Source organism: Limanda limanda, chromosome 1, assembly GCF_963576545.1.
Source record: "Limanda limanda chromosome 1, fLimLim1.1, whole genome shotgun sequence".
In the NCBI taxonomy this organism is placed as follows: Eukaryota; Metazoa; Chordata; class Actinopteri; order Pleuronectiformes; family Pleuronectidae; genus Limanda; species Limanda limanda.
Window position 1 is genome coordinate 2,849,059 of NC_083636.1, and position 13,917 is coordinate 2,862,975.

General features: G+C 42.7%; 1 protein-coding gene across 1 annotated transcript in view; it reads left to right on the forward strand.

The window, feature by feature from the left end:
- LOC132998688 (transcription factor 4-like) overlaps positions 1 to 13,917 on the forward strand; it is a 161,534-nt gene that overhangs the window by 88,492 nt on the left and 59,125 nt on the right. Inside the window, exons 8-9 of the mRNA XM_061068421.1 lie at positions 5,593 to 5,719; positions 7,416 to 7,465. Of these exons, the coding sequence (XP_060924404.1) occupies positions 5,593 to 5,719; positions 7,416 to 7,465 (177 nt within the window). The remainder of the gene's footprint in view (positions 1 to 5,592; positions 5,720 to 7,415; positions 7,466 to 13,917) is intronic.

Sequence of the window (13,917 nt, forward strand, 5' to 3'; positions counted from 1 at the left end):
ACATGGGAAGATGACGCTTAGCTTAGCTTAGCATAAAGACTGGAAACAGAGGGAAACAGCTAGCGTGAACCCAACGTTTAGAAATTATAGCATCAACACTTTTTAAAATCAATGATCAACACGTTTATTAAGAAATTTATAAAAAACAGAATGTAAAAGAAATGGATGACATCACCATGATGATTAGTTTGTATTATATGTTCACACCCCAACTCACTATATGTGTGTTACTCTATCTTTCATTCTTGTCTTTCACTCTTCTCTCTCTCTCTCTCTTTTCATCTCTCTCTTCCTTTGCAACCATGTCCCCCCCCCCCCCCCCCCTCTCTTTCTCTGGTAATCTATCTTAGTTAATATGGTCTCTGAGAGCAGCTGGGTTCCGAGGCAGAGTCAGCTCTGTGAGAAACAGACCTCTGGTTGTGTGTGTGTGTGTGTGTGTGTGTGTGTGTGTGTGTGTGTGTTTGAGAGAGAGACACCACACACACACACACACACACACACACATGCCGAGAGAAAACAAGATCATGTAGAAAGAAGGAATAAACGGAGCTGGAGGGAAAGTTGAGTATTATCACGTCTGGAATTATATTTCTGTGACGATACTTATGACTGTTCCTGTGGATCTACGCAGAGCAGTGCATTATGGGTAACTGAAGGTCGCCACGGATGCACGCACTTTACAAATCTCAACATGTTGGGATGTTTAACATTCCATCACAAGGTGTCTACTCTGTACCCGACTGCAGTGTAATCTGATTACTTATTTTTCATGACGTCCGCCACCTTATGATGTTTCTTTAAAATACGAGTACAGTTCAAATCTGAAATCTGCTTCTGTTGCTTCGATTTCTTCTTCTTTCTCCTCAGAGAACTTTAAGGAAACAAAACACTAAAAAGCTGAAATACACTTTATCCTCCCCACTACAAGCAAATAGTTGAGTAACGAAATGAGAATGACGGAGACAAACAGGTAGAGAGACACACACACACACACACACAGGGAGAGAGAGAGAGAGAGAGAGAGAGAGAGAGAGAGAGAGAGAGAGAGAGAGAGAGAGAGAGAGAGGGACAGACGGGTATTTTGTCTCGTCCCGTTGCCCGGGCGACCGTCCGGCCTGGCTCGATGCTCGAGAGCTGGAAGAGAGAGAAAGAAAAGAACAGAATAGAAAGAAAAGCGCCACAATCAATGAGACCCTTTTTGTTTTAGTGGGAACCCCCTTTCACCCCCCAACGACACACACACACACACACACACACACACACACACACACACACACAGACACACACACTGAAACACTCACGGACAGAGGAACAGGATGGCTGAATCGGTGTGTGTGTGTGTGTGTCTTTGTGTCTGACTCCCTCTCCCTCCCTCTGTGTGTGTGCGACTGACTTTATTTAAGACAAGGGCTCTTTTGTTTTAAGCCTCAGAATGGCTGTGAGGCCGAGGCTGGCCCTGTAATTGGCCTACTTAGGCCCTGTTTAGCATGAGAAAAGCCTTCCTGGGCCGGGCCGTGCCAAGCTAACTCTTGTGTTGAGCGCTGATCTGAATTCAGATTAGCCTGAGAGACACCCTGCACCCCCCACCCCACCACCACCGCACCTTCCCAACACCCCCCCCTCCACCCTCTGCTTTAAATACACTACACGCTAATTAGTTAACGAGAAAAGCTGCAGGGGAAAAAAAAATCTACACTTTAACGGAGTGGTGGTGGAGTCTATTTAAAGGAGGAGGACACGCAGGGTGGGGGGGCATTGGCTTCTCTTTCACCTCTTCCCTCTTTGCTAACTTTTTGTGCCACTTTAAAAAAAAAAAAGAGAAAGAGCCCCCCCTCCTCCGTGCTCTTTGGTTCTTTTCCGGCGAACCGGCCCAGACGCCACTTGTTGCCAAATCACTGAACTTCATTAGCGGGACAATGTGTGAGCGGTTTGCTGAGTTTGAGCCGTGAACAGAGTGAGAGGAGGGGAGAGAAAGAGAGAGTGAGGAAGAGAGGAGAAGTGAGACGCCGGGCCGTGGAGCTGCGGCGAGGTCGTGTCTCCACGCCGAGCAGCATGAGGTCGCTGCCACGGAGGTAAAGAGCGCCACCGCCACGGGTTGGTTTATCATCATCAGCTCGGTTTGAGGTGTCGGAGGAAGGATTCACCTGGGAGGTTAGAGGGAGAGAAGAAGGGATGGAAAGAGCCGTCGTCTATTTATTGATGTGTCTATCTATTCATCTATCCATCTATCCATCTATCCATCTATCCATCTATCAATTTATTCATCTATCTGACTATCTATCTATCTATCTATCTATCTATCTATCTATCTATCTATCTATCTATCTATCTATCTATCTATCTATCTATCTATCTATCTATCTATCTATCTATCTATCTATCTATCTATCTATGTATCCACCTATCTATCTATCTATCTATCTATCTATCTATCTATCTATCTATCTATCTATCTATCTATCTATCTATCTATCTATCTATCTATCTATCTATCTATCTATCTATCTATCTATCTATCTATCTATGTATCCACCTATCTATCCATCTATCCACCTATCTATCTATCCATCTATCTATCTATCTATCTATCTATCTATCTATCTATCTATCTATCTATCTATCTATCTATCTATCTATCTATCTATCTATCTATCTATCTATCTATCTATCTATCTATCTATCTATCTATCTATCTATCTATCTATCCATCTATCCATCTATCCATCTATCCATCCATCTATCTATCTATCTATCTATCTATCTATCTATCTATCTATCTATCTATCTATCTATCTATCTATCTATCTATCTATCTATCTATCTATCTATCTATCCATCCATCCATCCATCCATCCATCCATCCATCCATCCATCCATCCATCCATCCATCCATCCATCCATCCATCCATCCATCTATTTATCTATCTATCGCTAATATGTTATTAAAGTTATAATTTAGTTATTTGGATTACTTATTGTAATAAATTATTTTCTTTTAATGTTGGCACACGTGGACTTCAATATACACCTGCTTATCTATACCATAATAACTATTAGTATTTAAGACACAGACACATTCACATTGCGTTGCCTGGATGGTAACACAACATTGTGTTAGTCTGCATGTTGACACAAGATGGGAGGTTTGAAATATTGATCATTTAACAGTTTGTTATTTATGTCCTCGTGAACCAGGTGAGGCTGTTTGGTTCCTGCGTATATTTAAAGGTTTCTCGAAAATCGGGAATCGATGTGGATGTTGTTGGGGTTTAAAGTAGCACCAGTAGCACCAGTAGCTCCAGTAGCTCCGGTAGCACCAGTAGCACCTGTAGCACCAGTAGCTCCAGTAGCACCGGTAGCTCCGGTAGCACCAGTAGCACCAGTAGCACCTGTAGCACCAGTAGCACCAGTAGCTCCAGTAGCACCGGTAGCACCAGTAGCACCAGTAGCACCAGTAGCACCGGTAGCACCAGTAGCACCGGTAGCACCAGTAGCTCCAGTAGCTCCAGTAGCACCGGTAGCACCAGTAGCACCGGTAGCACCAGTAGCACCAGTAGCACCAGTAGCACCAGTAGCTCCAGTAGCTCCAGTAGCTCCAGTAGCACCAGTAGCACCAGTAGCACCAGTAGAACCAGTAGAACCAGTAGCTCCAGTAGCTCCAGTAGCACCAGTAGCACCAGTAGCACCAGTAGCTCCAGTAGAACCAGTAGCACCAGTAGCACCAGTAGAACCAGTAGCTCCAGTAGCACCAGTAGCTCCAGTAGCACCAGTAGCACCAGTAGCACCAGTAGAACCAGTAGAACCAGTAGCTCCAGTAGCACCAGTAGCACCAGTAGCACCAGTAGCTCCAGTAGAACCAGTAGCACCAGTAGCACCAGTAGAACCAGTAGCTCCAGTAGCACCAGTAGCTCCAGTAGCACCAGTAGCACCAGTAGCACCAGTAGAACCAGTAGAACCAGTAGCTCCAGTAGCTCCAGTAGAACCAGTAGCACCAGTAGCACCAGTAGCTCCAGTAGAACCAGTAGCACCAGTAGCACCAGTAGAACCAGTAGCTCCAGTAGCACCAGTAGAACCAGTAGCTCCAGTAGCACCAGTAGCTCCAGTAGCTCCAGTAGCTCCAGTAGCACCAGTAGCACCAGTAGCTCCAGTAGCTCCAGTAGCTCCAGTAGCACCAGTAGCACCAGTAGCTCCAGTAGAACCAGTAGCTCCAGTAGCTCCAGTAGCACCAGTAGCACCAGTAGCACCAGTAGAACCAGTAGCTCCAGTAGAACCAGTAGAACCAGTAGAACCAGTAGCTCCAGTAGAACCAGTAGAACCAGTAGCACCAGTAGCACCAGTAGGACCAGTAGCTCCAGTAGCACCAGTAGAACCAGTAGCTCCAGTAGAACCAGTAGAACCAGTAGCACCAGTAGAACCAGTAGCACCAGTAGCACCAGTAGCACCAGTAGCTCCAGTAGCTCCAGTAGAACCAGTAGCTCCAGTAGAACCAGTAGAACCAGTAGCACCAGTAGCACCAGTAGCACCAGTAGGACCAGTAGCACCAGTAGAACCAGTAGAACCAGTAGCTCCAGTAGAACCAGTAGAACCAGTAGCACCAGTAGAACCAGTAGAACCAGTAGCTCCAGTAGAACCAGTAGAACCAGTAGCACCAGTAGAACCAGTAGAACCAGTAGCTCCAGTAGAACCAGTAGAACCAGTAGCTCCAGTAGAACCAGTAGAACCAGTAGCTCCAGTAGCACCAGTAGCACCAGTAGCACCAGTAGAACCAGTAGAACCAGTAGCACCAGTAGCTCCAGTAGCACCAGTAGCTCACACCCAGTAGCAGCTTTGTCTCTGTTGTGGAGAAACTTCTCACCTTCATCTGTGAGTTTAACCAATCAGGAGGAAGCATGAGACAAAGGAAAACAACCACCGCGATCCAATGGTTTTCAGGAGCGAGTTCCAGCTGAAGTCAGCGCTGCATTTTCATTGGACGTGAAGTTAGCACACGCCCCTGAGAGCGTGATGAGTCATCAAACTGAGATTTGAATGTTAAAATACGGCGGTATTGGTTTTAAAACTAGAAATAAATGAACAATTAACACATGAACACATGGTTCAGACTGCGAAAATTTATTTGAAATTTTTAAGATAGATTTTCAGTTCCTCAAACAAACAGATTTGTCGTGAGGCCTCCAGGTCCTCCCACAATCCAGACTGGTATTACAGATAATCTCCATAAACTCATCACTCCACCATCTTTCAGTTTTCAGATGTTTGGTCTCAGCTGTAGATCCGCTCTTGTCTGTCACTCTCGTTCTGATCTGCTTCAACAACCAGTTTGTTTCTAATGTCCAAAGAAACGAGATTTGATGAATCTGTGACTCGTCCTTTTTGTCGTGAGTCACTTTCTCGACCACGTCTGAAACGAGCGTCTTCACAAACCCAGAGAAAGTGTTTTCATTATTGTTGATTTTTATTTTTGCCAGACGAGTCGTTCGTTTTGTCCTCGAGCCTCAAGATCACATGATTCCTTCTGATGGTTAGATTAATACTCTCTCTCTCCTTCTCCCTCTCTCTCTCTCTCCCTCTCTCTCTCTGTCTCTCGCCCAGTCGGTCCTGGGCGGTGAGTTGGGTTTGGGGAGTCCGGGCACGGCGTCGCCCACCAAGCCGGCCGGGCAGTACTACCAGCACTACAGCTCCAACCCCCGGAGGAGAACACTGCCAATGGACACCATGGGTGAGACGCCACACGCACACACACACACACACACACACACACACACACACACACACACACACACACAGACGTCAAGTAAACACGTGAATGTGCGTCTGACTGGTTTCTGTTGACCACATTAAAGAGCAGATTCATTACTAATGGATGAAACAGACAGATGCACAGACAGATTATTTTATTTATCCCCGGGGGAACATTTATTTGTCATAGCAGCTGTATAATAAAAAAAGGAACGAAAATGCAACAAATACAGAAATATACAGTTTGAATAAAGTGCAAAATAAAAATGTATTATAACTTTTTTTACAAATATTTAGAATTCTGCAAACAAATCTAGATTTTAAATCAGAGATTCAATTAAGTTTCCACCTCATTGAACCTCACTAAGTCTTATACAATAAATAATTTTGTTTTAGCATGTTGATAAATCTTTGTCTGAATCTTGATGGTTTGATGCAAGAAAAAAAAGAAATTTTAAATATAATATATAGTATAGTAGTTAATAGAATAGGGAAATACACACTGAGTTAACGTAAAATAATAAATTTAAAAAACAAGGAACAATAAAAGAAGGAAAAATGTTTACTGTAAATAAAATATATAAAGTGTAAGAGATAAAACACAGTTATGATATTGATAGAAAATTATTGCCCAGTTGATTCAGTTGAAAACCAGAGAGAGATATGAGGTTTCTGTCGTTAACTGGTTGTTCAACCGCAGCAGGAAGGAACGACCCTGATGTCAGATCGTGATGAGTGAACTGAGGCTGAATCTTTTTAATTTTTTTGTAATATTTTCAATAAATGACACAGAATATAACAGCAGCAGAAGTAAAGCTTCACGTTCATTTGACAGCCTGATGATGATCTGTCCTCACGAGTCCAAACACTCTGCAGCGGCTGTGGTGAAATCCCAGTTCACCGTCTGAAACATGGCCGCTCAGAAGGCCGGACACTGTGTGTGTGTGTGAGACTGTGTGTGTTGTGTGTGTGTAAGACTGTGTGTGACCAGCCTGTTTGTCCATGTGTGTGTGTCTGTGTGAGAGAGTGAGTGTGTTTTCAAAGGAGACTTTAAGAAAAGAAAATACAAGGAAGTCTTTTAAAAAGCAGGACAATAGCGGCTGCCATGTAGCCTTGATAGCGTTAGCCTTGAGAGGAACACACACACACACACACACACACACACAAACACACACACACACACACACATACACACACACACACACACACACGCACACACAGACACACACACATCGTCTCTAGGCCAATTTCCTCCCCCAAAAAAAGAAACATGCTCTTTCATTTTTCCATCAAAGTCTCACCTTCCCAGTTAATAGCCTGCTCCCTGGCTTCCCTTGAGAGGAACCCTGAGAAATAATATAAACATGTCACAGCCGACCCCCCCACCCCCCACCCCCCCCACACTTTCTTTTATCAGAAAGAGAAAAATCACTCCCGTCCCTTTTCCTCGTGTCCCGTCTTTATGTCCTGCTTCTGATTTCCTCCTGCTTGTTTGCACCGAAGCGTTTTTTCTTTTGTAAACAAAGTGGCGGCGGCGGGCAGGCGGGCGGGGGGGGGAATCATGACCTCGCTCGCTCGTCTGCGGCCGATCGATCCAGACCCGACGAGTCGAGCCACCTCGGCCCGTGAAGCCTCTCGAGTCTCATCTTCTGTTTTGTGTCTTTTTTTTCTTTCAGAGATTCACACAAAAAAAGTGCGGAAGGTCCCCCCCGGCCTGCCGTCCTCAGTAAGTGATCACATGACATTTTGTTGTTGTTGTTGTTTGTTTGTGAGGCGTCGCCGCTGCGTCACTCAGCTGGTTGTGTAGCTGGGAAAGAAAAAGTTGTTGTGTGTTTGTGTTTGTGTGTCTGTCGGGCCGAAGCTGCAGCAAACAGCTGTCGGCTCCGTGGTGAAGCTTCCTGTTTGTTTACACAACTGGACGACGTGAATACCAGAATAAATAATCACACATTAGAGAAATAATATAAACGTAAAGAAATGTAGAAACTAAAATTCTGAAGACGTCTTTATTTGTAAAGATGAAATATACATTTCGTGAATTTTTAACAAAAAATTGTGGCTTTGTTTCGTCTTTTATTGATTAATTTATTGTTTCATTTCTCAATCACTGGTTGGATTTGAGTTCTGGACTGAAAGTGTCGCTGCTGTTTGTGTTTCTGAGTTTTATTAATTCATATTTGAAAGGAAACTGATGAAAGTTAAAGTTGTAGTGAACTGGTTTTGTGGACGAGCGGACGTGACGCTGTCGGAGGCGATCGGGAATCGAACAGCTGTCGGCTCCGTGTTCAGGAATCAGCCGGAAGACTTTTCACCCACCAGTGAATAATCAACCGTTAAAAAAAACAAAAGCAAAGAATCATTTTATACAAATGAACCACGAACGTGATGAAGTCAATTTAAAACAAATATTTAAACTTGACTTCCTCTTATTCAGCGTTTGAAGCAGTTTACTTTAACAGTTTATTACAAATTGTGCTGTTTTAACCGGTTTTTAATTTACTGTATTTCTCAATGGAAGCATTTCCTATGAAGACATTTAGTATTTGATATTTTTACAAGTTTGTTTTATTGTTTATGGCCAATCATCGCATATAAAGGTACAAATGAGTTGAGTCCCTCTGACTGTGTGAAGCTCTTCACACTTATTGATTGATCAGGTTTCTGGTTTTTGTTCTTGTTGGATCGATGCTCAGCGTCGGTTCAGATTCAGATTCATAATTCGACCAAATAACAAAATGCCGCAAGAACAATGTGTCGTTCTAATGGAAATAAATCGTCTTTTTTTATTTATTTGCTTAGTCCTTCCTCTGAATTTTGAAATTTTCCTCAGTTTTGTAGAATGAAAGACCTTTTGAATTTTTTTAAATCAGCAGCAGAACTTTCTCTCTTTTTTACTGGACTTTATCGATTCATCAATCGATTAATTCAGAGGAAAGTACTAGAATTTAAAGTAAATATCAGATAATTAAGATGTAGTCGTCAGTAGATTTATGTCAGATATAGTTTTGAATCAGTTTTAAATGTGGAGAGTTTTCTTTTCTTCACGCTGACCTCCTGAGTGACTTGTTAACGACGGCTGAATGTTCCACGTGTCAGAGCGGCGGTTCTGGCTCGGCGGGGGGGGGGGTTCCCCTTTTCTGAGGCCTCGGGCCCCCCCCCCTCTTGTCCCTCGTCTCTCTGTGTCTATATCAACCTCATCAGGCCGGGGGGTGTGGGAGGAAGGAAGGGGTGAAGGGAAAGAGGTGAGGAAAGAGAAAAGAACAGAAAAGTGGAGGTGGAGGTTTGTTTTGTTTGTTGCGTGTGAAGGTGAAGAATGAAATGTTTCCTGTGGAGAAAAGGAAACGTGATGTGAGAGAAACTTTAATGTGAAAACAGCCGAGTGTTAAACATCCTGGTTCTTTGAGGGTGAAGTTTCCTTTCAGCCGCTCGGTCTCTGAGATACATACATTTTTTTTATTTTTTATTTATCCTACACACATGTCACATACGTGTCCTCCGTCATGGAGACGCTGCCATGGAGCAGACGTGTGTGGGATCCGGGCCGATGAGATGCATTCGGGCATCGAACGCTCGGGTGATGTTTAGGAGGAGAGAAGTTAGGATCTGTCAGGAAGCTGCTGGATGAAGAAGCTGAAATGTCCCGATAACGAACATGATGATGATTATTCTGTTCATCTGCTTGTTTGTTCAAACTCAGCGAGACAAAGATTCTTCTGTTTGTTTCCCGTTTGTCTCGTAAAACTCGGCCTTCACGCGTCTGATTGGACGTTTTCCTGCTGCTCTGTGTCTCTGGATCTGTTGGTTCTGTCTGGGACGGAGACGCCTCCGATCCGTCTTCTGCCGACTCAGCGACAAAGAGGCTGAGACGGGATCTTTGTTTCTGACTCCAGCCGTCGACACAGACGCTCGGCCTCTCGGCTCAGAGTTAGATAAACAGGAAAAGCATCAGTGAAGCTTTTTAAAATCCTGATTACGATATTAAATTGATTTATTGATTAGATCCTAATCTGAATGTTTGTCCTGTGAAGCTTTTATGGCATTTCTGATATTGATCCTGGATTTCTGATATTGGATTTTGGATTTTCTGCTTTCTAAATTGAATATACATTTTTTACACGGACTTGCTCGGCCGTAGATTTATTTTTTGTCGGTTCAGAAAAGAAGAATCATCAAAAAATCCATAACATGAGTTGAATATAAGTTTTGTGTTCATTTAATTGTTTTAAATGAAATGGTTAAAATCAATAAATGAGGAAGGAACACTGTTTCCTGCGTCGCTCGTTACGTTTGTTGTGTACAAGCTGCAGTGATTATATGTGGCCACTAGGGGCAGATTTCAGGCGTTGTTTTAATCACGTTTTTTATCCTTTTTACTGAATTCTTAATTGTTTTATGTATTTTTTTTGCACTGATTTCTCTATTCCTGCATATCCTCAACATCTCGTACAGATTGTTTGAGGATTTTATTCATTTTAAAGCATTTTTTTATTCTTCCTATATTCTCATCTCTACAGTTTATTTGATGTTGAAGTGTCACTTAATTGTTCCTCACTTCATTTAAAGGCAAAAAGTCTCGTTTCACATCCACTGCAGGCGACGGCTCCGCTTTCTTTTTTTTTTCTTACTTTAATTAATTCATTCCCCCCCCCACTCCTCCTCCTCCTCCACCTCCCTCTCCTCCTCCTCCCTCTCTTCTCCCTGCGCTGCAAGTTTGTTATTGCTATTTGTCAAATTTAGTTTGCTGAGTTGATGATTTACTTTGAGAAACAATTAAACGTCACTTGAGAGGAGAGCGTGGGACGTCTTTGTAATCAAAAGGAAATTAGGCGTCGGTTGCTAACATTAGCAGGTTGCAGAGTGTTGTGTGTCTGTGTTGTGTGTCTGTTGTGTTGCTGTTGGGAGGATAACGGCTCTTTTTCTTTTTTCTTTCATAGATATCATTGTTTTAGTTCATTTGTTGTTCGAGCTGATAGAGTCTCTGTCGCGTCCTCAGAGCTTTGCTAATGCTGATGGAATAAACAAAACACACACAGACACACTCACACACACACACACACACACACACACACACACACAGACACACACACACGCACATGCTGCATTTATCAAGATTATCAATGGCCACAGTGAAACCATGAAAATGAAGCCATCACATGAAATTGAAATTAAATGTCAGAACAAGTGATTTTAATGTTCATTATTAGTCTCTTAATGTTCTTCTCTTTTGCTGCACACACACACACACACACACACACACACACACACACACACACACACACACACACACACACAGTGGGGTCATTAACGTGTGTGTGTGTGTCACTGATCGTCCTCGGTGGCGTTTCCCATGTGAAGGCGATTTAATTTGAAACAATCTAATGACACGAGTTAAAACAACAGGACAAACTTTTGATTTATATTTTTAATAAAGTCGACGCTGTTCATAAAACTGTTGTGTTCCTTAAATTGTTAAATTTTGCCAAATCGGATTAAATTAAGGTGATTTTTTATATTATCCAGATTGTTTGTATATTTTGGCTCTAAAATTGATTTGAAGCAGATGAGAAGAGACTCAATTCTGCTTTATGATCAACTTCCATTATAAACACATCTCACATTTATTATCAATTATGTATTTTACAAAAATATTCCTTCCCCCCTTTTCATTTGTCATTTTTAACCTTCAGAAGAAAAGTAGAAAACTTGTAAAGGATCTGGTTTGAGGAATTCAACAATTTTATGAGTGACTTGTACAGAAATCATCATTTATTGTCAGATCTATTCTGCACAAGTGTTTAATTTAGTCAAATTAGCTCTTAGGTCCAAGAAAAGATTATTCCTGTAAAAACTTTATCGTATGTGAGAGATAAACTTCCAAAATGCCTTAACAACCATAAAATTTAATTTTTACCTGATGTTTAGTATTTTTGTTTAAACCTAAACGATCCAAACAGTCTCATCTTCAGCTTCATCAACCTTCACTCCTCTGAACTTTCTCTTTTCAGAACTTTTCTTTTCAAACCTGAGTCGCAGAAATCCACTGAGCGATCTGACCGGGGGGCAATCAACTCTCATCTCTGACCATCTCTCTCTCTCTCTCTCTCTCTCTCTCTCTCTCTCTCTCTCTCTCTCTCTCTCTCTCTCTCTCTCTCTCTCTCTCTCTCTCTCTCTCTCTCTCTCTCTCTCTCTCTCCCTCTCTCCTCGGCTCAGATGTGGTTTTGTCGACAGCGTTAATTAAATCACGCCAGGTCTTGCAGGAGGAACAGTAGGAGAGCCGGCCGTCCCCGGTAGGCTGCGGGTGGAGGAGGGATGGGAATGGAGAGGTTGGTGGTGATGGAGAGATGGTGATGGAGAGGGGGGGTCCAGGGTAGTGGTTTGGTGAGTCGTACTGCCCCCTTCAGGTGGGCCCAGGAACCACAGAAGACCCTACTACTCAACCCACGTTGGGCTGTGAACTGTTTGTGCTTCATGCTCATCGGAGACAGAAGCTGTTTGAACCCAGAGAGACGACGTCATCACTGTGATGATAGATTCATATTCTTATTTCTTTAAATATAGATTTACAGGTTCGGCGAGAAATACAGAGCACATTTCAGATCAAAGTCTTTTTCAGACAAATCTCTTTTTTAAAGCTTCAGTCGTTGGATTTTTGAGAGAAACAGTAGATGGTCAAAACTATGTGGACACCCCATGACTGTAGTTTTGTGTGATAGTTGTGTGTTTCATTTATGAATTTCCTGTCTTCAAGCTGAACTTGTGGTTATAGATCAGGTCCAGTCTGGAATCCCAGTGAACCAGAAGCTGTTGACTGGGAATGAAGTGATTGAACTTTGTTGTCCAGTCAAGTTCTTTAACGCCAACAACAAACCTGGGAAACCATTTCTTTATGGACTTGGGGATTTTCATGTTCAAATAGAATTCTTTTAAATTAAAACATAAAAATAACCCCTGTCCACTTACTTCTGTCTCTCTTGTCCCTACAGTATATTTGTTTATATCCTAGTTGTTATATAATTCCATGTTATTTGAAACAAACCATTAAAAACAGAAACTAAGTTGCTGCGTTTACACTGGGTATAATGTAAATAAATATTTTTATATTTTATTTTGACATGACAAAGAAGTGTCTATACGTGTGTGTGTGTTGTGCTATGTACTCGGATCTCTGTGTCCCGCACTGCTGCGCCATCGCCGCCATTTTGTGTCAGATGGGAAACTGCTAATTGAATTACAAGGCATCCGTTTGTGTGTATTGCTGCGTATTGCCGAGTGTTTGTGTGCATGCATGTGTGTGTGTGCGTGTGTTGTTTGTGCAGCGCCTCTTTGTCCCCAAAGAGAAGTTTTGTTTGACACAAACCAAAACCCTTCACACTGTATACACACGCACACACACACACACACACACACACACACACACACACACACACGCACACACACACACACACACACACACACACACACACACACACACACACACACACACACACACACACACACACGGGCCTTTAGAATAAATATACATGCAGATAAACATGAATTCATATGTGAAGACATTTACTTTGCTCAGATTCCTTTGAAATAAATATTTAGATAAAACAGATGATATTAGATTCATTCATTTGATTTAACTTGAGCTCAGTTTGAACTAAATTGGTGTTTTTTTGAAGATTTCCTCAGGTCTTATAGTATTTATTAATTTTATTTTATAGTATAGTTGTAGTTGTGGTTAATGGACAGTGAATCATCTGTAGCAGTGTGTGAACCAGACGGAGTTGTGACGTCCCACATGGACATAGGATCAGGACGTAGCTCTGATCGTCCACTAAGCGGAGGCTCGGTGGTTCGATTCCCGGCTCATCCGGTCCACTTGTGTCCCTGGGCCAGAGGCCACTTTAACAAACTGGTGTAGACGTCCTCTCCCAGGTCGACCAGTTAGTTCCTTCATCCGACCTCCGCTTCAATCAGAGCTTCACAGTGAAATGACCTCAGCTTGAAGATCACTGACGCCTTTGTGTCCTTGTGAGGACATTTGGCTTCTACAACGACCTCAAACACACAAACACACACAAACACACACACACACACACACACACAGACACACACACACGCACAATGGACGCCTGCTGCACTAGTGAATGTTCCCCTGTACATTCCTGAGCTGAATACTTGGCTGCAGTA